The sequence below is a fragment of the Hippocampus comes genome, unplaced genomic scaffold, assembly GCF_001891065.2.
Source record: "Hippocampus comes isolate QL1 unplaced genomic scaffold, H_comes_QL1_v1.1 scaffold144, whole genome shotgun sequence".
Lineage (NCBI taxonomy): Eukaryota > Metazoa > Chordata > Actinopteri > Syngnathiformes > Syngnathidae > Hippocampus > Hippocampus comes.
Window position 1 is genome coordinate 119,386 of NW_017805782.1, and position 26,490 is coordinate 145,875.

The window sequence follows — 26,490 nt, forward strand, 5'->3', positions numbered from 1 at the left end:
GCGGCAGCGGGCCGGGACCCGGATCGGCGCGCGGAGGGCGCGGCGCCAGAGGCTCCGTGCAGCCGCGAGGGCGAGGAGGGGTACGTGGCGCGCGGGGCGTCCGCGGTGCGAATGTAGGAGGAGCGAAGCGCAAAGCCGACGGGTACAACCAACCTGATTCCAAGCGGCGCCAGACCAATAATCACAACTGGGGCTCCCAGCCCATCGCTCAGCAACCGCTCCAAGGCGGTGACCACTCGAGCTATTCCGGCTACAAATCTGACAACCAGGAATTTTATCAGGATTCTTTCGGGCAGCAGTGGAAGTAGACCAGCGCTAGGCTTTTTCTTCGGCTTTCTTCTCATCCTTAGAGACTTGATCCCATTGGCTCCAAATTGGTGACATCTGGCAAGAGATCATTTTGTACATATTTTCATATTCCAAGTAGTCAGTCACACTCGGTGTTGCTTTTTTTTTTCTTCCTTATTTTGAATGCTTCCTTTTAGCTGTTCATTTAGCATCTAGCGTTTGTTTTTATCCCCTCTGCTTGCCATGTTTATTGAAAATGAAATTACTATTTGTACTGTCACGAAGTAATGCGTGTCTTGTTGGAGAAAAAAAAAAAAGAAGAAAAAAAAAAGGTCCGCCGTCGCGGTCCTAACTTTTGGCTTGTATTTTTTGCTGTTTGTCTGCTTTAATAAACGTGCACACACACGTGCACAAAACCCAACCACCGTGTTGCCAATTCCTCCAATTGAACCAAATTCTCTGTTCAAATTGCCCGCCGGCCGGCCGGCCGTCAAAGGTTTGCCAGTGGCGTCGCTTTGCATGCGGTCCAACCAAATCACCCTCAGGTGCTCATCGTCATGTCTCGTCCGACGCGATGCGGCCGCCGCTCCAATGCCAACTTAAATGTCGCATGCGTGTTTGCATGCGTGTCGCGTTTGTCCGCTTGAGCTGCGGCGGCCGAGCTGGTGTGCGAGTCAGTGAGACGCCGTGCCCTTTCCTTGTCTAATTGCATCCTTTTGTCACGACTAGCAGGGGGAAGGCGTCTGGGCCGATCCCGATGCGTCGCCGTGACGACAGCGCCGCCGCCGGATGCCGCGGTAAGGTCACACGACTCATTGCTCCAATGCTGAGACCACTTGATTGTTCCTACCTGTGACGTGACCGTCTGCGGAGGATGAAGCTACCTCACGCGCTCTCCGGCTCATTTGTTCTTCGGACCTCGAGCGCGTTCCGTCACGGCCTTGCCGGCTGAAGAAGTTCCGGTGAATGTGATGGACAAGTGGAGGCTGACGTGTCGTTTGCAGGCTCTGCGCTCGCTCGCTCGCTCGCTCTCTCTCAGGATCAGCCGTCTCGTTCCCTCTGCGTCCCGCGTCCTAGACGCATAATTTTCCTGCGGGACGCGCAGTTCCAAATAATGTGCGTTTTTGGGACGCAAGGAAATTTCTCAGTCAAAACAACAACAACAACAAAAAACTACGGCAGGCCTGAGGGTTTCACGGTAACGATCGTTCCCGGTAGCGTGTCGTTTCCGTGGCGTCATTTTGACGGTACCGAAAAATGGTTTAACCATAAAAGTCACCGCACATGAGTTAACTGTACGCGATCAAGTCTCTCCTGCGTGATCAACGCGATTTCACTGTGTGTGTATGGGTGTTTGTGGTGTGGTGTGTGAGTGTGTTTCTTCTAATTTACTTTTGTTTTCAGTGTCGGGGGGGGGACGGAACAGATAACGTTATGTGCGCACGCGGGTTGCTATTTTAGTCCGAAAACTGAGATGGCGGCGAAAAAAACTTACAAAGGTCGACTAATTACGACATTTAAGAAGTGGGAATGCCAGTCTGATTTTTCGTATGAATCGTCCGAAGGGCGTATCACTAAACTCGCCTGTGACGTCTGCACAGAACACGAGAGCGAGATACGACGAGAGGCACGATGACGAGGCGAGTTGCTCATTAGATCTATAGGCTAATCGCTCTGAAAAATATGATGAAACAGTCTTGGTTATTGTATAATTTACGGGTTGGAGCACGGTAACTTTAGGAATAAAACATTCGTCACAAGGTGTAGTAATGCCAACGTTAACTGTTGGTAGAACTCATGATGACGTGTGTTAGATTGTTTCGTCAAATTGATAGTAGATTACACACGCATCGTCTTGGGAAGACGATGTCAAGCCACATCAATACTGACCAGTCAATTCATCTTTGTAGCGTGAGATTGGAAAAAAAGACTCTGATTTTGTGGTATTCTGTATTCATGATGCCATATGACTACACCATATTTTGATCCATTTATTTTTTGGAATAAACCTGGAGTACACAGCTGCTGATGTCATGTTCATTGTTCATGGATAGTTTTCAAACATTTACCCTTGAAACATTATCAGTCAAAATAGAAAAATGGATTCCCATGATGAATGTTTACGGAACCCAAAATGAGTTACCGTGGTTTCCCATTGGGGATTCCGACGGAACCGAAAAACAGTTACCGTGAATTTCCGAAATCCTCAGGCCTGCTACTGAATTATTAAAATTTTTGCAGCGTTTGTTTATTATTGTATGTATATGTTGTTGTTTGTGTTATTATCATATGCAATTGCATAAGTAGACCATTTCAGAATTCGAAATTTGGGACTCTCAAAATGCATAATGCGACTCATACTTTTCTGATCAGCGAGTCCCTGGGGGTAAACTGTAAAGTTACCACTGCAGGATGACACGACGACACGCTTTCACGTATGATGAGGCATCGCTTCAAGATTTGTTTTGACTGCCTGTCCACCTTTTTGAGCTATTGGTCAAAAATCAGCGGCCTTCAAGTCCATTTAGTGGCAAACTGAGAATTCTATTTTTTAAAAAAAAGCCCCGGGAGAAAATAACGGGCGAACCGCTTCTGATTCCTTTGTGAAGCTTTTTTTTTTTTTTTTTGCTAAAAGAAAAAAAAATCGACTTTTTTGCAAATGAAATGTTTTGTATTGTACAATAATTTCTACCTATTTTACGAATAAACATGTGGGGGAGGGGGCTATTTTTCATTTATTTATGTATTTATTTTGCAAAGTAGAAGTAAAAACATGGTTCCAAGTCAAGATATGGACATCTTTGAAATCATGAGATCAACTGAAAAAGTGACGTACCTTGTCGTTGAACTTGAGAGGAAGTGACGTTTGTCAAGTGTGGACGGCCGTGTCCGTATTTGTAAGATCCCGTTCTGGGTTCTGCGCGGAAATGATCGAAAAGACAAATCGATTAACTATCCAAAAGCGACACTTGTCAACACGACGTTAGCTTAATCCCGTTTGTGGTGAGTGCTAATCTTGGAACAACAAACGTGGTTCCGCGTGAACCGGCTCAATTAGCAACCCAAGTGGAAATAGAATTCCGTCTGTCTTGAAGACGCTCCACGACAAACCGGGAACGCCGCTTTCCTAAACGGAGGCCCTCGCGATGACAATTGGTTTTGTTTGAGTGACGAAACAAGACGCTCCTTAAATCGCTGTAAGTGTCCTTCGCCGATGCTCACCGTATTTTTACTTCAAGTGTTTCTGACGGCAACATTTGCTGCTCGCGCTCATTCTCATTTGGTCTCGTGCGCTTGTGAGTACTTTGTACTTTTTAGTTTGTCGTTGTAGGGGCGCCGGGATGACTGTCGTGTCGGCTTTTTTGCGAGCTCTGCGGCTGGACGCGCTCTTCGCCCGGGCTCGCCAGTATCCGCTCGCCTACTGCCTGCTCGCCGCCATATTGGCCGCCACGATCCTGCTCCACAGGTTAGCGTCATACGTCATCGGGGCGGCGACAAATACTTGAACGAAACGAACGGGTTTCTGCCCGGGCGACGCGCACACGAATGGGACGGACTCGTTCCCCGACCCCGTCGGTGACCTTTCTAAGCGCAGTGGAAGCAGGACTGGGCGATTCCAAAATAGAGTACCGTGATATCACGTGACTAGCTCGGATTGGGGGGGGGGGGCGGAGATGCGCAGGGCCCCAGCCAATCAGAGCCCTTCGAACTTTGTTTTGCCACTTGACCAAGTGGACGGAATGAGCCGCTCAATGAGAGAGGCGCAGCAGTAAACAGCAAGTCGTCGCCACGTTGACCGAACGCCAGGGATGGCTACCTTTACACGGTTTCGATTCTCGCTACGTGGGAATCGATACTGCTACTCCACACTACCAATTTTCGGGACTTTTTGGGGGGGGCGGGGGTTGTTTGTGGTCATAAACGACCATACATTTTACAATCAAACACATGTAACAAGTATTTTTCAATGCATGACAATTTACTCAATTTAAAACTAAAGAGCCAGAGAACGGAGCCAAAACGAAGCTACAATTTTACAATTCGCCATCCATTATCCAAGTCGCTTACCTCGCCAGTGCCGGAGCCTATCCCAGCTGTCTTTGGGCAGTTGGCACGGTGCACGCTGGACTGGTTGCCAGCCCATCGCCGGGCAAAAAAAACCCTTGGCGCCCACAGTCAACCGACCATCCGCGGTTTGGGGATGTGTGCGGAAATCCACAGTCTCTGGAGAAAACGCTACGCGCGCACGGGGTAACGTGCAAACCCCCGCGTGGGAAGGCCGCGGCCCGGAATCAAACCCGTGACCTCTGCACTGCGAGGCAGACCGGTCGACCACTCTTCCATTTGACATTTAGGAAGGTATATAAATAATACGAAGAGTAAATTAATCTTACAAAACTGCAAAGGTCGAAACAAAAGTTCTTTGCGATGAACAACGCAAGGAATGAGGTTAAACAGAAGATCATTGTTTTTGTTCCTTGTGCAGTTGTTTTTCAAGAGCGCGAGGCCTAGCGCCATGAGTTCGAATCCACCTCGGATGAGTACGTGAACGAGATTGACGAGAAGAATTTTTGGGGATCAAATTCACGGTTTGAATGTACGCGAGGGTCCGGGTTAGGCTTCGGTTATGCTCGCTGCATTTTGGCCACGCACTTTCATAAATTCACCCATCTGAAATGAGAAATATAGTGACCAAAAAGTGTTGTTTGAAAACACAATACCGTAACTTGTAACGACAATAAAGCCGCGCGCCGTTCAACACGAGCGACGACATCGAGCGACGACATCGGCGCCTTCCCTTTCAGCCTCGCACCTCCTGCAGGGACATCGCCAGCACCGAGAACTTCACCCGCCCCGCCGAGACCGCGAGGCAACGCAATTCTCCACAAGAGAAACACACCTGTGCCGTCCGCGAACAGCATTTACTTGTCCAAGCTGCTTTCTGACACAAAAAAAGGTCGGGGAACACTGTGGTAGGCAATACTCAGCGAACTAAACGATGACCCTTTTTTGCTTTAGCAAGAACGGGAAGCCAAGTAAGCGTGTTGTACTAAACACACACACAAAAAAAAAAAGGCAGCGCATATAAGCCGCAGTAAGCGAAATGCGAAATAGAGCGGGATGATTGTTCAGTACAGCGTTAGCATGTCGTTTGCAGGTACCTGCACATCCTGATTGGCTTGTGGTCTTTCCTGGTGGGCGTGGTCACCTTCTATTGGGCGCTGGAACCCGACTCGCTGCTCCCAAATGTCTTGTTCGCTTGTAAAGCGCCACCTAAGGTGAGGTGCGTTCATAAAGAAGAAGATGGCGGTGAGGATGACCACGTATGTGTGTGTGTGTGTGTGACAGCGTCAGGAACCAGAGTTGTTTCCTTCGGGTCGGAGCTGTGCAGTGTGCGGGAAGGTGAAATGCACGCGGCATCGGTACGTTTGTGTTGCGCCGCTTCGTGACATCCATCACACGTCCACCTCAGGGCAGCGGTGGAGAAGTCGCGCTTGATTGTCTTTGCGTTGAAGTGATAAAGTCCCAATTCAGCGTTGGCGGCGATTGTTGTTGTTGTTGTTGTTGCGGCATTCAGCCCGACGCTGCTCCTGGAGAACTACCAGCCGTGGTTGGGCCTGGAGCTGCACTCCAAGGTGGACGCGTCCATCGCAGAGGTGGGCGGGAGCTCGCTCTCACATGTCACGTGTCACGATGTACATGGCGCAACTAACATGTACAACAGTAAAGTGATACGCGGGGAACAAAGATGGGAGAAGGCACCGAACGGTCCAACTAAGATCAAAGCTGAGTCAAATGTCACCATCGTGTCGGTTACCGTTTGTTCTCCGCCTGTCGCGGGAAGGTGTTCGAGCTGGTCCTGGAGAACTTTGTGTATCCGTGGTACCGGTGAGTCCCCTCGGCGTTCCACCCCGCGGCAAAGGCGCAACGCCCTGACCTCCCGCGCGGACCGCAGGGAGATGACGGACGACGAGGCGTGCGTGGACGAGCTGCGCTGGAGCTTTCGCTTCCTGGCGTCCGTGTTGGTCCGCCGAGCTCAGAAGGTGACGCCCGCCTCGCGCCGGCCCCCGGGGAGCGGGTCAAATTTCAATGGGCGCGCCGCGTCTCCAGGTGGACCTTCCCGCCGTCCTCGCCGACCGCGTGATGAGGGCGGCCGTCAAGCACGTGGAGGTTCTGTCGAGGGCCCGCGCTCGAGGTCAGACGCGCCGCGCCGCGCCGTCCGCCGCTCGGCCTCGACGAACCCGTCGCTCCGCTTTTGTTTGAGTTACGAGTGAGCTGCGGACACGCTGCCACTCCAGCGAAGAGACCCCGCGCGTGGGCGTATGCGGGATTCTCAGTCTTGGTTTTGCCGTAACTGCGGGGGGGGGGGAGTTTGTCATGTTCGGGAACAGATCTGTGGCAATTCCCTTCATTTCAATGGGGGAAAACGGAGTTCCGAGCGGCTCGGAAGCGGATCGGGGCGCGGGCTAAACGCGGCGCTCTGGTCAGTCCGTCAAGGCCGGACGCTGCAGCAGGCGGCTCTGGAGGAGTACGGCGGCGACCTCCACGTGGCCGTGCGCAGCCGCAAGGACGAGCTGCTCTACCTCAGGAAGCTCAGCGAGATGCTCTTCCCGTACCTGATGCCGCCGAAAGCCACCGACTGCAGGTACCCGGGACTTGACCAAGTAGCGAGCGGAGGCGCCCCTCCTCCAAAGGGCCTTTTGCCTGCGGCGTGCGACTCGGTGGAGCGTCTTGCCAGGACGGCGCATCCTCCCGACCCGCCGGCGCGCTTCGGTGACTCACGCGTGCCGTCGACAGGTCGCTGGCGCTCCTGCTGCGGGAGGTCGTGTCGGGTTCCGTCATGCTGCCCACCATGGACTTCATGGCCGACCCGGTGAGTCCCGCCGGAGCCGCGGTCGCCGGCGGCTTCCGCTCCCCTTTTAACACCGGCATGAATTTTTCCAGGACACTGTGAACTTGATGGTGCTCAAGTTTGTCGACGACACGCCTGTAAGTAAAAAAAAACAAACGGAAGACACAGTCCACCCCCATTTCATTTCCCCAAATTCCCTTTTTCTTCTGTACGACCTCCAAGCAACAATTTTCCATCGCGTTAATCATCGTTATGGCGGCGGGTGAGCGGGGGCGTCTCCCAGCCGACAGCCGGGACAAAACGGCGTTCGTGCGCACGTTCGCAGCCAAGGACGCTCATCTCTCATCGCAGCCGTTGACCCCAAAAACTCCGTCGGCGGCGACTGGCGTGTTTTGGTTCGCGCTATCTGTGACATGTGACGAGACAAGATGGAACCGCAGCGCCGGCCGAGTGGAAAGTCGGAATCGGTGTCGAGAAAGGAAAGAGCATTCATCTCAACTGCTCACGCGGGTTTCTACGCCGCCGTCGGCCTCATCCGTCGGGACTTTTGGCTCGGGAGCCGCTGAGCCGCACGCATTTCGATTCTTGCAAAAGGATCAACTTCTCGGGTTCGGATCGGGGGATCTGGGTCGTACCTTGTCCGAGCCCTTCGAGATTCTCTCGTGATCGGGAGCTACGGCAACGGGGGCGTCCTCGAGCGAGGCACGGCGACGCCTACTGACGGGGAGTCGCGTTTGTGTTTGCAGCCCGAACCCGCCGCCGAAGCGCCGTCCGCTCGCGTTCCTTTCCTGCACAGATACGCCGACTGCGGCGGGAACAAGCGCTCGGTGAGTACCCGTGAGCCATCGACGGCGTTGGCCTCGGAGGTCTACGCGCGCCCAACCGGCCAGGCGTGACCGCGCGCGTCGCCCGAGCAGGTTCTCAAGTTGGAGCTGAAGGAGATCCGAGAGCAGCAGGACCTCCTGTTCCGCTTCATGAACTTCCTCAAGCAGGAGGGCGCCGTGCACGTCCTTCAGTTCTGCCTGGCCGTGGGTAAGAGCCCGCCCGCCGCCGGGCGCGCGCCGGCGTCCAGCCGCCCCACACCAACGCAACCGGCCGGCCGGCGTTTCCCCAGAGGAGCTCAACGACAAGATCCTGCGTCCGGAGCTGGCCGACTCGGAGCTGCGCCGTCTGCACGGCGAGGTGGCGCACATCTACCGGACGTACTGCCTGGACGAGAGCATCGACAAGATCAATTTGGACCACGCCGCGGTGGATGACATCAGGAAGGGTAAACCTGGCCGCTCCGCTGCCTTTTTTTTTTTCGTGGCTTGCCCACCGCCTGCTTCCGATTTGACCACGCTCGCGACATTTGCTTCTTCAGTCATTTTTCACCATTGAAATGAATGAAAATGCCATGAAGCCCCCCCCCCCCTCCGCCTGCCCCATAATTTCGAATGGCAATCATTGAAAGCTTGCTTGCCACGTTTTCCTTCCACTAAACAAGTAAACGGTGTGTCGCTCCTTCTGGGGTGCTTGGCCACCTGGAGGCAATGGAATAGACACATGCAGGGACATAAACCTTGAGATGGCTCTTCGCAGAGGATAAAGAAACCGTGCCTGTGATGACTGGCATCCCTGTCGACAGGTGAAGAGTTCAAATATCAGCGCGGATGCTCCGTTTCCTTTTTGTCAGTTGATTGCAAAACAGCTCGGAGAAACACTTCGGGACCAAATCAGAGGCCCGAATCCTAATTACGCGGAAACGCTAAGTACAATACGTTGCGAATAAAAACGACTGGCGGCGGAGCGTCCCGGGAACGCCTCGAAGTCGGCCCGAGCCTCGATCTCACCTTTGAGTCGGCCGCGGCGACGGGCTAAGCCGCGCGGCTCGGACAGGTCGCGGGCCGCGTGACCAAAGGTCCTCTCCCTCTTCCCGTCAGTGGCGGCCGGTCCGTACGGCGCCGTGGTCAAGCTGCGGACCATGCGCTGCCTCTTCGAGGCCTACGAGCACGTCCTGTCGCTCCTGGAGGGCGTCTTCGCGCCCATGTTCTGCCACAGCGACGAGGTAAGGCGGCACCCGGGCGCCGCCGGTTCCGCGGCGGAAGTTGACCTTGAGTGCGCTCAGTACTTCAGACACCTGCTGAAAGGAGCCGAGTCGCCGGCCAGGACCTTGCGAGCGGGCAGGTTGGTGGCGCCATCTCCCGACCTCGCCGGCCGAACGCTCCGTCCCCATCCGTCCTCGCTGCCGCTGTGCCCAGGAACGCCTCCAAGCGCGCCGAGTCGTTCGGCATCGGCAGGATCGGCAGTAAAATCAAAGGCGTGTTCAGAAGCACCGCCGTGGACGGCGCCGTCTTGCCACCCGGGGCCAGGACGGACGCCGACGACGGTGCGGTGAGCGAGCGCGGAACGCTTTGGGATTTGCGTTTGGTCTTCGTCCCTTTTTGGTGGCGAAGCTCCTCGGCTCAGAGGCCGTCGTCTCTTTCTGTCCGGTTGGCCCAATGCGTCGTTTTTGTTCGTCGCCAACCGCGCCGACGAGCGGCCCGTCACGTGTCCCGCCGCCGCGCAGGTGGAGGAGGCCACGGTGGTGACGGAGGACGACGTCCCCGCCGCCCCGGCCACGGCGGCGGCGGCGGGGAGCCTGAGGAGGCTGTCGTCCTGGACCATCGCCATCCCGTACGTGGACTTCTACGAGGATGACGCCAAGAGGGAAAAGATTCCCGTCTTCTGCATCGACGTGGAGCGCAACGACAGGAAGGAAAGTGAGGCGCGAGCCCGCCCGGGTTGGAAATGACACTTCCAATTCTCCCGACTGCTTCCGCGTGCGACATCGCCGAAAAGATCGGGGTCGCATCCCCGACGTCGTTCTCATGCTTTGATCGGCCGAGGGCCGAGCGAGTGCGGATGATCTCGGCTATCTGGCCGAGACCGGCTCCATTTGACCGGGCCATGACAGTTGGCGAAGGCAAACTTTTTTTTTTCCAAAGACAGTAGTAACTCGTCTTTGGACTAAATTCATGACGTGAGCTTTTGGGGGTTGAGTTGACACCTTGATTTTGGTACCGCAGCACAGCCGTCGACGTGAAGCGGGCCCGTCTTCTGGGAGTTGCGGTTCTTTGGACCGCGAGTCGCCCGGCGACCGGTAACAGCGACGTGCCGTCGTCGATTTGGGGATGTTGTTTTTTCCAATATTTTTAACGCCGCAATAATGCCGTTTTGTCTTTAAAACCTGTCAAGCGAGAAATACGCACACATGAGAGAGGGGGAAAAAAACGGATCAACACAAACAAAGCCGCTCTGAAAAGTCATGAAAACGAATTAAAAAAAAAAAGAAATACTCACAAATGTATAAAACTGTATTTTTGAAAGCAGCCATCGCCAGTCAAGGAGCAAGGTAATCCAATGCGACATTGAACAAGCAAGTCTTCTTCACACATCAGCACGCGCGCCACAAAGAAACCAAAAGGGGTCATCGTGTCACTTGCATCAAAAGTCGCAGTTTGGGGGCTCGCTCACTTGGTTCCCAAAGAGTCAGTCGCTCCTTCCTTCTGCCCGAGTGACGCCGACGGGACGTTTTCGGGAAGTGGCGCCACTTTTGACCGACCGATACTTCTTTGGAAATCTTGTCTTGCTGCGTGCGACTAAGAGGAAAGAACAAGACAGAAATGGGATTACTGGCAAGCAGTCTGTTTTTTTTCCAGTCGGACACGATCCCGAGCGCTGGTCGGTCCACAGAAGATACCTGGAGTTCTACGTGTTGGAGTCCAAACTGACAGAGTTCCACGGTAAGAGTCGCGCTTGCTCGGTTGACCGCCGGCAGAACTCCTCAAAGTGCCCCGCCTGCGCACGCAGGCGCTTTTGCCGACACGCAGCTGCCCCCAAAACGCATCCTGGGACCCAAGAATCACGAATTCCTCACCTCCAAGAGGGAAGACTTTGAGGACTACTTACAGGTGAGACCTCTTCAAAGCACACGATCGCCGATGTGACAGCGGGGTCGGGTTGTTTTTTCTTTTCTTTTTGGGTGGTGGGGGGCACGCCCGCAGAAACTCCTGCGCTATCCGGAGCTCAGCAACAGCCAGCTGCTGGTGGACTTCCTGTCTCCTCACGGCATGGGCGCTCAGTTTGAGGACAGGATGCTTCCCGACGTCAACTTGGGTACTTTCAAGCAGTCAACTTTGGCCACGGTGGATTGTAAGATTTCAACCAAATCTGCACCCCACCGCCCCCTCCCTCCGCAGGCAAAATTTTCAAGTCCGTACCGGGGAAGTTGATGAAGGAGGTGCGTGTCGTTCCCCCAAAGCCGCAGTTCCGCGCGTGGGCCGCAAGGGGGCGCTGCAGGCATTCAACGACGGGCCCGTCTCTCGTTTTTTCCAGAAAGGTCAGAACCTGGAGCCATTCATCCAGTCCTTCTTCAACTCTTGCGAGTCTCCCAGAGCCAAACCCGGCCGGCCCGAGCTGACCGTCCTCAGCCCGAGCGCCGACGCCAACAAGCGGGTTGGAACGCAAGCTCGATGCCGCTCGCGATGCGGTCGGCGCCGAGACGTCACCTTCCCCATCTTGGCCCGCAGCTCCTCAACCGGATCTACAGGAACGACGCCGACACGGCGGCCAAGGCCGGGAGGCCGGAGGAGCGCGGCGACCGCTCGGCGGAGGCGGGCCTGCACGGCACGTACGACTACCTGATGCACACGGGTCAGTTGCCGTCTTGTCGCGCCCCAAATTGGCGCCGGAGCGACGGCCTCCCCCCGCCCCGTCTTTGACTCCAGGTCGGCTGCTGTTCCGCATGCCGCGCTGGCTGGACGGCTTGCTGTCGGCGACCAGGATCCTCCTGAAGAACACCTTCGAGGCCTACGTGGAGCGGCGCGTGCGCGCCAAGGTGGACGCCGTCCTGCAAGAGCACCGCCTCGTCTCGCTCATCACGCAGCTACGAGGTCACGCGGCGCTTTCGGGAGCTTCGGCTCTTTGGGGAAGGGACAAAAATTCCGAGCGGGCCGCCGCAGATGGCCGATTCCGTGATGCGGGAACGTCATCTCCGCGGGATCGGGGGGAGGGGGAAGCTTTCTGACTGCGCCGTGTTCCCCTAGACGCCGTCTTCTCCGAAAGCGCGGAGGAGCGCGGCGGCGCGGCCAAGGCGGCGCGAGCCAAGCGGACGTTGGAGGAGATGACGGCCTATCTGCCCGGTGAGTTTTTGAAGGCCTTTCTCGGAGTCGCGCGACTCCCTGACACGCCGTTTGTCACGTGTGCGCCGTCCAGACGTGGTGGGGAAGTGCGTCGGCGAGGAGGCCAAGCGCGAGGGAGTCGGGCTCCTCTTCGAGGCTCTTCAGCAACCGCTCCTCAACAAGCAGGTCCGAAACGCCACGCAAGCGAGCGAGCGAGCGGCGACGCGGTCCGGCGCCGCCGTTCACGGTCCTTGTGGCGTGTGTTCAGATGTCGTACGTGCTGTTGGACATCGCCGTGCTGGAGCTCTTCCCCGAACTGCGCCGATGAGCCGCGCCCGCCAAGAGTCGACGTGTGCAAAAAGCTTCGTCGGTGCCCTCTTTGGCACCCAACGCGTTGTACTTGGGCGGCACTTCCGATCGATGCGATCACAAATACATTTGCTTTTCGACACTCCTCGTTTGTTTGAAATGGTTGAGGGGCCAGATTGGGCCTCCGTACCGTCCAGCTGATCTTCCGCAAGACAAAGGAAACAAAAGCAAGAATTCCAGGATCCGCTCGCGTCACCTCATTGTTTGTCTGACGTGGCGACGCGGTCGGAGGTGCTCCTTTGGAAGGCGTCCATCTCACGGGCGGTCCGGAGCGGACGACCAAACGCTCGTCGACGCGACGCGCACACTTACCCTCCACACGGTGAGGGCAAAGAGCGGAAACTCCGGCGAGATGGCAAACATTTGTTGTTGCAAGCGCCGCAGGCTCTCCGCCTGCTCCGACGTGGCCTCCCGTCGCCGCGACGCCGGGGAGTCGCTCGGCAGCTCCTCCAGAATCCTCAGCAGGCGCAAAGCGTTGTGGTACTCGTCCACGGGAATCTTGTCCGCGCCGGCGTTCTCCTGGACGCAAACGGGGCCACAAAACACATTCCCGCCTGAATCGCCGTTCGTCGCCGCTTTCTAAAACGACCCCCCCTCAAAGGCCGCTTCGCGAGGCTATTCCGGTTCGACGCTCACTTTGGCCAATGTGTGCGTGTGTGTCCAAAAAGTCAAAGGATCAAAGGATAGCTTCGGTTTACAAAGAGATGGAAAGGGAACGACGACGAATGAGAAGAACATCTGTTTCGCAAGAACCAGCGAGTTTTCACGTTTTTTGCATCACCAAAAAGCTGCCATTTGCGTCCACTTTCCCCCCCCGGGTGCGTGCGTGCAATTACGTGGATCGCGCGGCCCAGCGCGTCAGCCAGCGCGCTGACCTCGGACAGGATGCGAGCCACCAGGAAGGACTTTGCCATGCGACTCCGCCCCAACGCCGCCAAGCACTCCGTCAACAGTTCAAGCGTCTGGAAGGAGAGCCGCGCCACGGTCGTCATTTTTCAAGCGCTCACACTTTCCCCGAGATTCCGGCGTCTGGGCGACTTGGACTCACAGGCTGACGCCGGCCGGCGCGCAGCAACGTGGCGGCGAGCTCCCTCAGGGAGGCCCGCAGGCGCGTCGTCAGACGGGCGGCGGGCGCGCTCTGCGAGGAGAACTCGTCCATGGCGCGGCTCGACGCCTGGCACGCCTTCAGGGTGAGCTGCCACGCCCCCGGGGGAAGCGAGCGGTCGCGGAACCCGGCCGCCAGCGCATCCAGGAGCCGGCACAGCTCGTCCTCCGAGAGTTGGCCCGCGTCGCCGGGCCGCTGGAAGGCGCCCAGCGCGCTTAGGACGTGGTGGTGAGGAAGCCGCGCCCGCCGCGGAGCGTCCTGCCGCTGAATGGAGAGAAGCCGCGGCCGGGGCGAGACAAGCTGACCGAGTTCAGGCGTGTCCGAGTCGCTGCCCGGAGCGCGCTCGCTCTGCGTGGTGGCATCGTGACCTGACGCGCGCGCACACACACACACATAAGCGCGTCACTAAACTCGTGCCCATGACGGGATGCCGGCGGTGAGCACCTGTGCTTGCTGCCGCCGTGGCGATGAGCAGGGCCCGCCGTAGCCCGAGGACCTCCCGTTGGAGCTCCTCCGCTTTGCCCCTCCACATCTGGTCGCGGTCCCTCAGCCTCGCCGCCAAAGCCTCAAGGCGCCGGGCGGCGGTCGCGCCGTCCGGCGCGCCCCGGATCGCCGCCATCGCCACAGCCACGCTCACTTTGGCCAAAAAGCACCCTGACCCACCCACGCGCACGCACAGCATTCAAACCGTGAACACTGGGCAGTCCAAGTTCGCTATGTTGACCGCTAAGTGCTGTGACGCTCCGCCAACAAATCAAACGTCGCCTCCATTGGGAGCGCCGACAGTTCAGCGTGCCGTCAAGCACCTCGGAGCCAATTATGTATGCACAGCAGGTATCGCGCTGGGTTTTGGCGTCGTTCAGCTTAAACAAACACCATCGAGCATGAAAAGTGACCTCCAAAATGTGTCTCGGTTTTAACGACCACTTGGATATTTCACCCACTCGGTCAACATTCTCCAACTTTGTCGTTCCAAAGTTGAGTAAGGAAGTTCAATCGGTCAATTTCCAGACACGTGTTGGGGGCTCGCGGTTTGCCAAGCCCGTCGCCACGTAACTTGGACCCGCCGGGACGGCTCTTATTTTCGGTCACAAATTTCCGGAGTTTGTTTTCTTCCCCAAATGCAAATTCCTCCAACGCTGCCATGCGGTCGGGGCTGGTGCAAAAGTAGGCATCCACTCGTGTCAAACCCTTGCCAAAGTTTGGCTCGTGCTCAAGCGTCAGTTGACCTGCCAGCTTGATTGGAAGCACCTGCGGCAAGGGTTGGACTTTGGCCACCTGAATTTGACACCTCTGGACGCGACGGTATACCCGCTTTTGCAACCCCCCACCACCGTTTGAATGAATCGTCCAAGGCCTCACGTTCATAGCAGGAAAACCAAACTTCCAAGTTCAGCCTTTCAAAAATCCGCCCGATGGTGCCACTCGTATCAACGAACTTACCTTTGAAATTTGGCACTCACTCACTCACGTACGGCATGTAGTGAGCCATTGATGTCCCCAATGGCATCGTGTTGCTTGTGAACAAGTTGAACTCGATGCGAGTTCGAAGGAAGGCCGCGAACTCACCTTGCCGGCGCTCCATTCCACGAGCTGGCGACGCTAACGGCCGCTAGCTTTAGCCCACACCCGTCCACCTCGACGGCGATTTTTATCCGCGGTACACGCAAACCATTAAGCGTTTGTGACAGTCGCGCTTCGAGGTATGGGTCGCAACTTGAAATAAACGGATTCCCAAAGACGTGTCACGACGAGCACCGAGCACACGGGAAGCCTTTCGAGCCGACCGCCGGCGGGAACAAGAGGGGCAATGACGTCACGTCACTTGCCACCATTTTGATTTGTCGTGAAACTTTATTGAAGCGCTCCATCTCAAATTAGGGGCTAAAACAGGGGCCCACGACATCCTTGCCAGGACATGCACAGGAGCCAGCCGCCTTGTGGGCTACTTGTGTTGCCTCTTGAGATTTTGGTTTTGTTTTTGGGGGGGCAAAAAAGGCTTTTTGTCGAAGTGGAGGAAAAACACAAGGAGGAGACGGGAAATGTGATTCCGGCCTACTGTCATCATCTTGTGCCGTGTGCTTGTCAGTGATGACGAAGCAGGAATAAAGTATTTTATGTTGTTGTTCTTCTTCAAACGGGAAGTGATGTTTGTGTGGTCCAGAACCAGCCACCTGCAAATTACTTCATTTTAAACACAGAGAAAATTAAAAGGATCATTGGCGTCGGCGTCTGGATTTTATCTCACGCGCGCACGCACACACAGAACAGCACAAAAATAGCCCAACATTGGAATCGAGCTTTTTCCAAGACAACATATCAAGCTAAACGTTGCAATGATCGGTGGGCATGACGAGCGGAAATATTGCGGCGACTCTCGGGGATACGGTGCGGCGACTGTGCGGCATCTCCAGGGCCAACTCTGCAGTGACCCCGAAGCCTCCGAAACAGAACCCGCGGCGATTCCGGAGACATCTCAAGAGGAAGGCGAAGGTGACTTGGGAGCACCTTGTGAGATTGCGGCGCATGTTCGCGGCTGGGGGTCCAGCCGGTGCGCCGGGTGAAATCCATTAACAGGATGAGGGCGGCGAGCTACGATGGTAAAGCGGGATTATGTCTGAGCGGCAGATAAACAGATTATTCCCAAAACAGAGTCTACTCTTTTAAGCTCGCGGCTTCCTTTGGGCGGGGCGAAGGGCACTTTCCCTCCGCCGCCGGACGAGTCGCGCAATTCCTCAGGAGGCTTGGGACCGCGGACGCTCGTCGGCCTTCACGTGACCTCCGCCGGCGGAGCAGAGCAGAGTTCGCGGTCCACGTATCGGCCGCTCGTGGGTTTGGTTTGTTGTTTTTTTTTTCCCCTCCCGCACCCCCGCCCCACAATGTTCGGGGGCTTGGGCCTACTTCTGTTCCTCATCGGCTGGCAGGTCCAAGGTGAGCCCGCTTCTTTTGTATTTGTGGAGAATGCGGCCCGAGACTCGAGAGACTTTTTGAACTGCGAAAGCTCATTAGGATTGCATAAGTAATCCCACGAGCTCCACAAAACACCGGCAGGAATCTCGGAGGGACGTTGCCATTTTCAGCAGTGAAATCGTATCTTTTTGTCTCTCATGAATACTCGGGTAAGGACCCATCGGCACTCGCGCAAAGCGAGCCGTCGTCATTTTCAGCGGTGCCTTTTGCAAGGTCTTCCCTGGACGTTCTTTCATTGACTCACTCCAGTGAGCTTCTTGGACGTCATTCGCTCCCCTCGTTTGTTTCCCCCTTTTTCCCCTCGCAACGAGAGCCTTCGTGCTTGCACTCGCTTCGGACACGAACAAAGAGCCGTTCCTTTTGGTCAATAGCCTTGACTTGGATTTGATGACAAATGTATTGAGAAGCGTGTCCAATTCCAAACGGGAAGGGGGAGGAAGGAGTTGCTGTGGAGCACGCTCAGAAAACAATTTGTTCCGAGAAGAATGGCGAGCGAAGACGGTCATGGAGCATGAGAGACGAGCTCTCTCCTCAGCATTTCGTAAAAAGGAACTTCTTTCTTGGAGGGAGGGAGGGAGGGAGGGAGGGATGCACAGCGCTGGGAGGAGGCCGGAAGGGACGCTTGCTAAGTGTTGTTGTCCAACGCAGGCGCTCCTGCCCTGCCGGCCTCGGGTCCCAAGGAGGTGGCGGTCTCGCCCCCGGCGAGCGCGGCAGCGACGGCGGGATGGCTGCCGGAGCTCAGCAGGCGGCGCTCCAAGAGGTCCGTTTTCCTGCACTCCGGGGTGCGGGTCTGCCCTCAGGAGACCGTCGGCGAGGTTCTGGCCAGTCATCGGGCCTACTACCAGCTTCGAGGTGCGCTTGTCCGCGCCCGCGTCCTCGGTCGCCATTTGACAAGCCTCATTTTTTTCTCTCTCTTTCATTCTTTCCTTGTGGCGCCAGTGTGCCAGGAGGCCGTGTGGGAGGCCTACAGGATCTTCCTGGACAGGATTCCCGGGACCACCGAGTACCAGCGATGGGTTCACGCGTGTCAACGGGAGTCACTCTGCATTGCCGACATCGCCAGAAATTTCAGCGATTCCGAGGAGCACTTGGACCTGATCCGCAGGGTGAAGACCACCGACGGCGACTGCGCCTGCGCCGCCCAACGCGCGAGAAAAGCTCACTCGCGTGCGCGCGCATCTTTGAAGTCCCTGCAAAGTGAAAAGAAATCTTTTCTCAATTGGACACACCAGCGAGCGAGCGCAGGATGAAAAGAAAGAAGCCGGCTTGGTCCAAACGTAATCCAAACTTAATCTAAGCGTAAATAGTCATCGTCCGTAACAGTCCTGGCATGCAAATGACAAGTTGATTGCCGTAATCCTCAGTGAGCGACTTGCGAGCGGCGACCTTGGCAACGTCGGCCGAGGCTTTCTACCGGGCTCCTTTAGCGGCAGACTCACCCGCTATGTTTGGCATCCGTTTGTTTTGTCTGTGCGCAGAGGATGGAGCGCCTCAGAAACGACGAGCCGCAGTCACGGTAGGCGGCGACTTCCTTTCTCTCGCAGATGATCCCCATTGACGTTGCCCACCCAGCCAACGATCATCCGGTTGTCCTCCCCGTATGACCGGCAAACGGCTCGTCGCTGGGATGGATCGACCCGAACCGCCGTCTTCTCACGCAGAGCTCCGCCGACTCCCGGCCCCGTCGCTTCCGACGCGCCAGGTGGGAACGTGCTCCGGAACATCGCAGCGGGAAAATCTTGGCGCCGCTTCTCCTCCTTCCCGCACGACAAACCGTTGCGGTGGCTCTGACCGGGGGATCTTTGGCGTTGCGTTGCTTCCAGAAGTTCTGACCGCCGTCGCCCCCCTCGGCCGGGCCGCTCCCACTCCGAGCTCGACCCCTGATCCGCAGCGGAGCGCCGCGGCGGAAGGAGAGGAGGTAGGCGCCGTCCTGTGGAGGACGGTATCCGGAGTTTCTGAGCGCCTACCGAGGGAAAAAAAAAGAAAATAACAATCCTAATGAAGTGATTTCCAAAGAGCACAACCTTCTCCCTCTCCTTCGCGGCGAAGGACTCTGACATTCCGAACGTTGTCCCTGAGAGTCCGGCGGAGCAGAGGGTCGAGTTCGGCATCGACCTGGTGGATCCGGGATATCGGGAACTGCTGGACGACCCGGACTCTCCCCAGTACGTTGACCTGGCTCACCACCTGCAGGACCAGGTGGGCTTGTGCTGTTCCAGAGACCGTCCGTCTCCCTCGTTTTCCCTTCAAGACGCGTTCCCGTTGCGGTCCCGACTTCCTCCCCGATGTTCGTCCCCGTGGCGGCGTTTTCACTAAAGTGTCTGCGCACCTTCGAGCGCTCTGAAAAGGACACGATCTCATCCCCGCACGGCAAACGCGCAGCGCAAGCCGCGCGGTCCCGCGTTGACCTCGTGGCGGCGGACGTCAGGGGAAGTGGCCTCGGTGGAGTCGCATCGGCCCCGTTCACAGCAGGGAGCTGTCCGATGACGTTCCAAAGACGATTATGTCACGGCAGATCCCAGCCGGCCAAAGATAGACGGCGGCCGTTCACGCGGTCCCTCCTGCTGGCGCGGCCTCGGGGACCTCCAAGGGGTGTTTGAAACCGAGCGTTTCTTCCGCAGATGCAGCACGTTTTCGACAAACTTCCAGGATTTAAAAGCATCCGTGTTTTGCGGATCAGGTAGGCCCCGCCCACCGCTTGCGGCCTCGAGCCCGCCAAAACGGCCACGTGCTTTGATGAATTTCCCGCTCTTTGTTCCCAATGCAAGCGAGACACGGCGAGCTGACAGGTAATTGGCTTGCCGCTCGTCTTTCCGGTCAATGCTCGGTGTGTGACCAAAGTGGTTCTTGCGCCGCCTCTTCAGCGTTCACGGCGGAATCACGGTCCACTACTCGCTGGTCTTTGAAACGACTTCCCGAGGAAGCCGGCCCGCGGCGGCGCCGTCCGCCGACTCGGAATTGAGAGAGACGGTGAGAAAAGCTTTGCGCGAGGAGGCGTCGCTTCCAGTTGATCTGGAATCCTTGAACTTTGACCCAGGTACGGCGGAGGTCATACTGTTCGGGTAAAACGTGGAAGAGGTCAAGGGTGTAACTGTACCTTGCTTGTTTGGCGGCAGGGGAGGCCCTTCCGGCGCCGACGCGGTCCTCCTCCGGCGCGGAGGTATTCAGACACGCCAAGGACGGAAAGGTGGGAAAAGATGGCGCCCGGTGATTGTTGTCATGTCGCTTCTCAGGCCGGCAAACCTGGCGCCCGCAATCCGTTTCAAGCGTTCCCGGACGAGCCGGAGGCGGCTAAGCTTCGGCCGGCGGCGCCCCTCCCCGCCTTGGAGAAGGAGAGCGCGCCGGTCACGCTGCTGGATCCCGACGACGAGAACGAGGAGGACCTGAGGTTTGAGCCGGATGCGCTGGAGCCAGACCGTCAAGAAGGGGAGCCCATGATCATTTCTCACAAAATTGAGACTTTCCATCATACGGAAACCGGAGAACTTGTCCGGGACTACACGCCGAGCCCTCCTCCGGAGACTGACCCGGGCCTCCGGTCTGAGGACGGCCCGATCCCCGGCGCGCGCATTTCGCTGACCTCGTCCCCCGCTGGTGAGGAACTTTTGGACCAGGGTCTCGTCACCACAACGCCGTTATCCGCCACAGGTCGGAGGTCCGCCGACCCCGCGCGGGTTCTTGCAAAAGGTCCTTTCCCACCAGACTCGGGCGTCGCGCGACCTCACGGCCCCGACGAGGACACTTTGGAATTACAGTCCGAGTCCGCGATTCCACAGGCAGCGTTAGCGGAGAAGCCCGAACGAGGAGTCCTTGACACTTTGGACCGGACAACGGTACCGAGTGGGGTTTCTAAGCCGGAGGGAGAGAATGTTTCCGCGCCGGATGAGGAGACGATGCGAGGAAAACACGGGGCCGCGGGGGTCGCCGAACCACCGGACGCGGCTTTCGATGCTCCCGGAACGGGGGACGAGGAACTTGAAGTTTTGAATCCACAGGACAAGTCCGCCGATGCGGTTGAGCAGAAGGGAAAGGCAGGAGAGCGGCACGGAGAAGCGGTCGAAGGATTTCCCCGGAGCGAAGAGGCCAATAAGCAAGACGTCAGGCATCGAAACGTCGTGGAAAGCCTAACCACTCCTCTCGAAGAGCCGTTCACGGTTTTTTCAGAGGAAAGCGGATCCGATGTTCTAGAACGAGAACAAATCATTGCGAGGGAAACATTATCCGGTGGTTCGGAAAAACGCTTGCCCGAGGTATTGGTGGAAACGGCGACCGCTTGGGAGGAACCGGCTCAGACGCTTGAGGGGCGAATCCCGGACGTTCCCGAAACAATTGAGGAAGAGGCCGCCGCCGTTCCAACTCCAAAGGACTCGTTTGTAGATGCAGAGGAGGCGTTTGCCGGCGACCCGCAGGAGTTCCAAACAGAAGCGGGGACAAATGTCAAGGAGGGGAGCCAAACGGGAGATGAGGAAACACCGGCGGCAGCTTCGGAAGCCAGCGGAGGAGTTGGAGTGGCTGTCGGACTGGCTCCAGGAGATGCCGCCGAAGCCGAGGCGGAAACGGGAAATGTTTCTGGGTCAGAAACGGAGGACGAAACGGACAATTCAGTCAAAGAAGCGCAAGCAGGAGAGGAGGAGTTTGCGGGCGACGTGCACGTTGACACGGCGGAACGGGAAGAGGAAACCACGGCCGATCCTCCGCCAAATTCAAAGGGACCGCTTGGCATTTTAGAACCCGTCCTGGAGCGCGACACCCCCGAACCGCAAGCGGAATCCGTTCTGGTGTTTGCTTCATCGGACGGGGAAAGGGCCCTTCCCCTCGGAGAAAATACCGGCGAGGTTCTCCAGCCTGCGGCGCCGGGCCGGGGGCCTCCGGAGGAAGGTCGTCCGCCCGTCATTCCGGTGGCGGGTGGGGAGGACGCGGGTGAACCCGAAGGCGCCCCCATTGAATTCTTGCTCCCCGAGGAGGGATGGGATGGCGCCGAGCGTCAAGCGGGGCAGGACGTCCACTCGGCAGCATCGCTCGGGACTTCCGCCGAGCCGGCAGGTGACTAACGCCGCCCGACCTCCGCGCCCGCGTTCTTATTGCAGCTCCGCCAAGGTTTTCTCTCTCCCTCATTTTGACAGGCAGGACTCCTCCGGGCGGGGCCGCGACACCGGAGGAGGACTTCCTTCTGGAGGAGGCTGAAAGAGAGGAGTCCTCCCCGGAAAGGGACGCCGCCGTGAGAAGGACGCCTCCGCAAGCGGCTCCGTACTCCTCGGCAGCGCCGCCTTGGACTTCTGCTCACGGCCCCACGGTGGACTTTGGACTCTTTGAGGTGGCGGAAGCACCGCCCGTCACGGTCGTCGAGGAGGTCGGGGACCCGGCGGAAGAACGGGACCGAGCCCGCGCGGCGGACGAAGGCAGCGGCTTTCTTCGGGAGCGCACATCCGACAGCGTCGCGGTCGCGCCCGCCGTGAGATACCTGACCACGCCCGCCGTGACAACGGCCGGCCACGGCCGGGAGCTGGTGGTCTTCTTCAGCTTGCGCGTCACCAACTTTGACTTCTCAGAGGACCTCTTCAACAAGACGTCACCCGAGTACAGGTCCTTGGAGAACACCTTCCTGAACGTGGTGAGTCCTGATGAGCCAGCCGCCCCCTCGTTTTGCGTGATTTGAGTCCGTTCGGCCCCGCGGCTTTTCTTTGAACGTCCCGCCTTTGTGATCGGCCAAAAGTGCTCCTCCTGCAGCCATGCTAAAAGAAAATAACATTGCAGAATCAAAGATCTTTGTCAATCCTGAACTCTCTTTTGTCACCCCCCCCAAAAAAAAAGCTGCTGCCATACCTGCAGGCCAACCTGACGGGATTCCGCAACTTGGAGATCCTGAACTTCCGCAAAGGCAGCGTGGTGGTTAACAGCAGGATGAAGTTAGCCAAGTCGGTGCCCTACAACATTACGGAGGCGGTCCAGTGCGTCCTGCGGGATTTCTGCTCCAGCGCCGCGGCACACCTGCACATCGACATCGACAGCCGCTCGCTGGACGTCGAGCCGGGTGAGCCGTCTCGCTTCCGTGCGCCCGGTGAGGTCGACGCCGGCGTCGAGGGAACGCAAAAGTTAACCGCGGGATCCCGCGCCCGGTCCCCGCAGCCGACCGGGCCGACCCTTGCAAGTTTCTGGGCTGCGGGGGCGGTTCCCGCTGCGTCCTGGAGCCGGCGAGCTCGGCGAGGTCCGGAGAGGCGCGGTGCCAGTGCGAGCCGGGCTTCCTGTCCGCGGACGGCCTCCCGTGTCGGAGCGTCTGCGAGCTCCGGCCGGGACGATGCGGCGCCGGCGCCGAGTGTCACGTGGAGCCCGGACTCGGCGCCGTGTGCAGGTAACCGAAAGGCGGGAAGAGAAGGAACGCCGCCGTTAGCTCATCGATGGCCCGAGCGGAGCTTCCGCATGACGCCGCACGCTTTGGTGGAACATTTGGCTGTCGCTTCGGGTCACGTTCCCTGTCACATTGTGCGACTTCCTTGTGACTTATTTCCCCATCTCTCCAAATTCTACAAACGACATCGCAAAATGACAGCAACCGGGACTTGTATTTGACAAGTTCCTTCAAAAAACAAAGCAAAACGTTTGAAATGTATTTACTCACATGCAGTATCCAATCCAGCCGTCCCTCGTCTCATGAGCGAGTTTGAAACTCAATGGAGGAGGATTTCCCCCCCCAAAAAGCCGCTTGCAGATCTCCACCGCAGAGGAGCTTTCTTGCGGAGTCCCGACACACCGACGCGAACCTGCGACAAGTTCCTAAAACGTGGAGGCGCCGTACAAACATACAAACCTCCTGGAAATCCAACCCTTGCGCTTTTCCTGTCGCCGCGCAGGTCCAAGGGCAGCGAGCGTCTCCGGGCGGCTTAAAACGTCCCGCAGTCTTGGAAATCCCGATCCCGCCGCAGCAGGTGAACTTTGACTTTTCATTCCTAAAGTTCTCTCGTCTCGAGACGCCAACGTGGAACTTTTTGTCGTCCCGCAGACTCAGCTGGTTTCAATCCAAGTTCATCTTGTCAAGACGAGCCCTCCTAGCAACCAAGCCGTCCGTCAGAAAATATTGGGAAAAGAAAAAGGTCGGTCGAGGTCAGGGGTGTCCAACGTGGATCCTCGAGGGCCGCTCTGCCGCCTGCTTTCCGGCTGTCCCCGCCGCAACGCGCCCGACTCAAAGGGTGAGGGGCGTTCTCATGCTTCTTCGGAGCTTGCCGATCATTTGAATCGGGCGTGTGCGCGACGGGGAGAGTCGGAAAACAGGCGGGACGGCGACCCGCGAGGACCGGAGCCGGACATGCCTGGAATCTTCTTCAAGCAAAACTCATCTCGGAGCGCCCTCGAGGTGGGGGGGGAAAAAAACACGTGACACCGCTCTGTAGTTCTGCTTCTTGTTCAACTTTTCCATTTGACACACAAAAAAAAAAAAAGAACCAAAAAGTGTCCGGTTTTTTTTTTCCGGCGCTGCTCTCCTGGTTTGCTGTGTCGACATGTTGACGAGGTCAACCTCAAAAATGCCTCACAACAACATTCACAGACAGCCTTAAAGCAACTTTTTTTTCTTTTTAACTGGGAGCACAAGTGGGCCCCTCGTCTAAAATTTTTGGGTCGTGAGTAGAACATTTTTCAACAACTGACTCAATATTCATCGACCCATTTCATGACTGATAAACGGGCTGAAACGGAGACCGAACACACGCACACGCACTTAAAAATGTATTTTTTTGGCATGAATCTTGGCCACGCAGCTTCCAATCCCTTGTGGGTATTCTTATTTTTTGGGGGGTGCGATTCAAATTCAGTTTTGACGCGTTGCCACGCACATTCCGCATCGGTCTTCGAATGACTCTCTGACATTGACTGCTCAACGTCAATGTCAGAGAGTCATTCGAAGACCCGCTCGGACACGTTCCGAGACCCGCTCCCGGCGAAGGCGCTCATTCAAAGACGGGTTCAAGACCCCCCGTAGACACATCGACGACTTGAGTCAGGTGGCACACAAGCGCGTTTTATTGAGAGTTGAGGAGAGGCAACGCCAAAAGGCGTCGGGATCGGGCGAGGACGCGCTTTCCGCGTGCCAAAGCGGTGAAGTCGTTGGTGAGGCCGACGGGTTTGGCTCGAAGCGTGTCACGAGTACACACGCGCTGCTTCTTGGAACCGCTCGCCCAAGGGCAATGTCACCCCCACCCCACACCCCCAACATCATAGCAAAAAAAAAACAAAACACCCCATCCAGTGTGGTAGCTCATTTCCAGTTAAAAGATGCCTTACAAGGTCACCTGATGAAATCATCAAAGTTTGATTGGTCGTTCAATCAATCACATCACAAATCAAAAGATTCTTAGCTAGCCGGTCGTTCGCTGGCTGTCAAACTCGCCCCGCAACTCGATGTTAAGGGAAAACAGCGAGCGGCCACGCTGGCTTGAACGCGGCTGACGCCGGCACGGAGGCGGGACGTGATGGACGTGGCGGCGTTAGCGTGGATGCGGCGGCGGCGGCAATCAAAAGAAAAAACATCCTCACTATTATTGGTCATGGATTCACATTTGTAGGCTTGGTCATTAGTTTCATTAGCGTCCATGTTTGGATTCATTAATCGCACACGAGGTAAACAAGAATCACCGCGTCAAAAGCTGTCCCTGACGTTTCCTAGCATGGAGGAGGAGGAGGAGGAGGAGGAGGAGGCCTCGTCGTTAAACCCCCGCGAAAAAGCAGAAGGGAAAAAAAAAAAAGGGCATAAAAAAGAGGAGGGGAGAAAAAAGGCGGCGGCGGCGATTCCCTTGCGACCGGCCTCAGTCGCGGGCTCTCACTTGAAGGTGGCCTGCAGCATGGCGGTGGCGTAGGTGGGCCGCGCCTGGCGGTTCTGAATGGCGCTGCGTAGGTACTGGACGCCGCCGCAGCGCTCCCAGATCTCCTCGAACTGGCGGGGCAGGATCTCGGCGCCCCTTTTGCGGGACAGGCCCGTCTCGTCCAGACTCAGCTCGCACATCTCCATGTCGTCTTTGCCTGAGGGCCACAAGACACCGTCACCGAGCTAATTGCTAAGTGCTAAGAGCTAACCCCTGACCGCTCCACATTCGACACAGCCACAAACTCGACTGAGCCAAGTCAAAGCCATCCACCATCCGCGATCTGGGCCGCTTCTCCTCAGGAGGGGTGCAGCGGCGGCGGCGGCGGCGTGCTCACCGGCCACCAGGAGGATGGGGTGCTTGTCGGGGTGCAGCTCCATCTGCCGGGCGATCCAGGGCCCGTCGAAGTGGGCGTACCACCAGCCCTTCTTCTTGCCCTGCGCCTCTTTGTACTGGTCGCCCGGCCGGATGAAGGGAATGCGGAAGAAGCGCTGCTGCCGGCTCAGGGACAGCTCGTACTGGCGGGCCGGCACGGGCGGGGGCGGGTTCCGCTGGGCTGCGAGGGAGGGCGGGACGGGACGGGCGTGAGCGGGCGGCTTTTCGGGGAGGGGACGGACGCACGGGGGCTCGCGCCGCCCCTCGACTCAACTCGATCGTCCCCGCAACTCTGCGCGCCGGGAGTCGTCCGCTCAACTCTCGACCCCGCGGCCGCTCTTCGCCGTTTCCCCGAGCGGTCGGCGCTCCTTCCCGCTCGCTTGCCTCTTTCTCGTCTCTCTTTTCCGGCCCGCGAGTGCCAGCGGTTGACAGCGCGCGTCCAAACCGTCTTCCGTCTCATCCGCCTAACCCGCCGCACTCGCACCCCCGCCCTCTCCCCCCCCCCCCCCGCCCCCCCGCCCCACCACACGCCCGCAC

The 26,490-nt window shown here is 57.4% G+C and overlaps 4 protein-coding genes across 8 annotated transcripts in view; 2 read left to right on the forward strand and 2 right to left on the reverse strand.

Moving 5' to 3' along the window:
* The window catches only part of LOC109524881 (heterogeneous nuclear ribonucleoprotein Q-like), a 6,809-nt gene extending 5,492 nt beyond the window's left edge, over nt 1–1,317 (forward strand). The window contains exons 9-10 of one of the 3 annotated variants that reach the window (XM_019885007.1): nt 1–80; nt 1,018–1,317. The exon at nt 1–80 is cut by the window's left edge and continues 308 nt beyond it. In XM_019885007.1, the coding sequence (XP_019740566.1) occupies nt 1–80; nt 1,018–1,059 (122 nt within the window). In that variant the 3' untranslated portion in view covers nt 1,060–1,317. Of the gene's footprint in view, nt 710–1,017 lie in introns of those variants that run through there. The other 2 variants (XM_019885005.1, XM_019885006.1) reach the window with 2 other exon arrangements.
* A 1,380-nt stretch (nt 1,318–2,697) lies between these two features.
* Nucleotides 2,698–12,653, forward strand: LOC109524880 (sorting nexin-14-like). Its single transcript, XM_019885004.1, has 27 exons — nt 2,698–3,754; nt 5,447–5,567; nt 5,638–5,711; nt 5,867–5,945; nt 6,134–6,177; nt 6,245–6,332; nt 6,400–6,484; nt 6,778–6,934; nt 7,087–7,162; nt 7,234–7,278; nt 7,888–7,968; nt 8,059–8,173; nt 8,256–8,411; nt 9,064–9,188; nt 9,249–9,307; nt 9,382–9,514; nt 9,690–9,882; nt 10,822–10,905; nt 10,973–11,073; nt 11,167–11,278; nt 11,362–11,402; nt 11,498–11,617; nt 11,692–11,815; nt 11,890–12,054; nt 12,208–12,303; nt 12,377–12,468; nt 12,551–12,653. The coding sequence occupies exons 1-27, from the start codon at nt 3,630–3,632 to the stop codon at nt 12,608–12,610; spliced, it is 2,751 nt and encodes a 916-aa protein (XP_019740563.1). The 5' UTR covers nt 2,698–3,629; the 3' UTR covers nt 12,611–12,653.
* A 195-nt stretch (nt 12,654–12,848) lies between these two features.
* Nucleotides 12,849–14,375, reverse strand: mei4 (meiosis-specific, MEI4 homolog (S. cerevisiae)). The gene is made up of 5 exons (XM_019884911.1): nt 14,201–14,375; nt 13,700–14,124; nt 13,488–13,613; nt 12,964–13,170; nt 12,849–12,905 (listed from the first exon to the last, which is right to left on the reverse strand). Exons 1-5 carry the CDS (start codon nt 14,373–14,375, stop codon nt 12,849–12,851), a joined length of 990 nt encoding a protein of 329 aa, XP_019740470.1.
* A 10,837-nt stretch (nt 14,376–25,212) lies between these two features.
* LOC109524819 (unconventional myosin-VI-like) overlaps nt 25,213–26,490 on the reverse strand; it is a 12,126-nt gene continuing 10,848 nt past the window's right edge. For all 3 annotated transcript variants that reach the window (XM_019884921.1, XM_019884920.1, XM_019884919.1), the window contains 2 exons: nt 25,916–26,134; nt 25,213–25,735 (listed from right to left, as the gene is read on the reverse strand). In XM_019884921.1, coding sequence (XP_019740480.1) covers nt 25,536–25,735; nt 25,916–26,134 — 419 coding nt within the window. In that variant the 3' untranslated portion in view covers nt 25,213–25,535. The remainder of the gene's footprint in view (nt 25,736–25,915; nt 26,135–26,490) is intronic.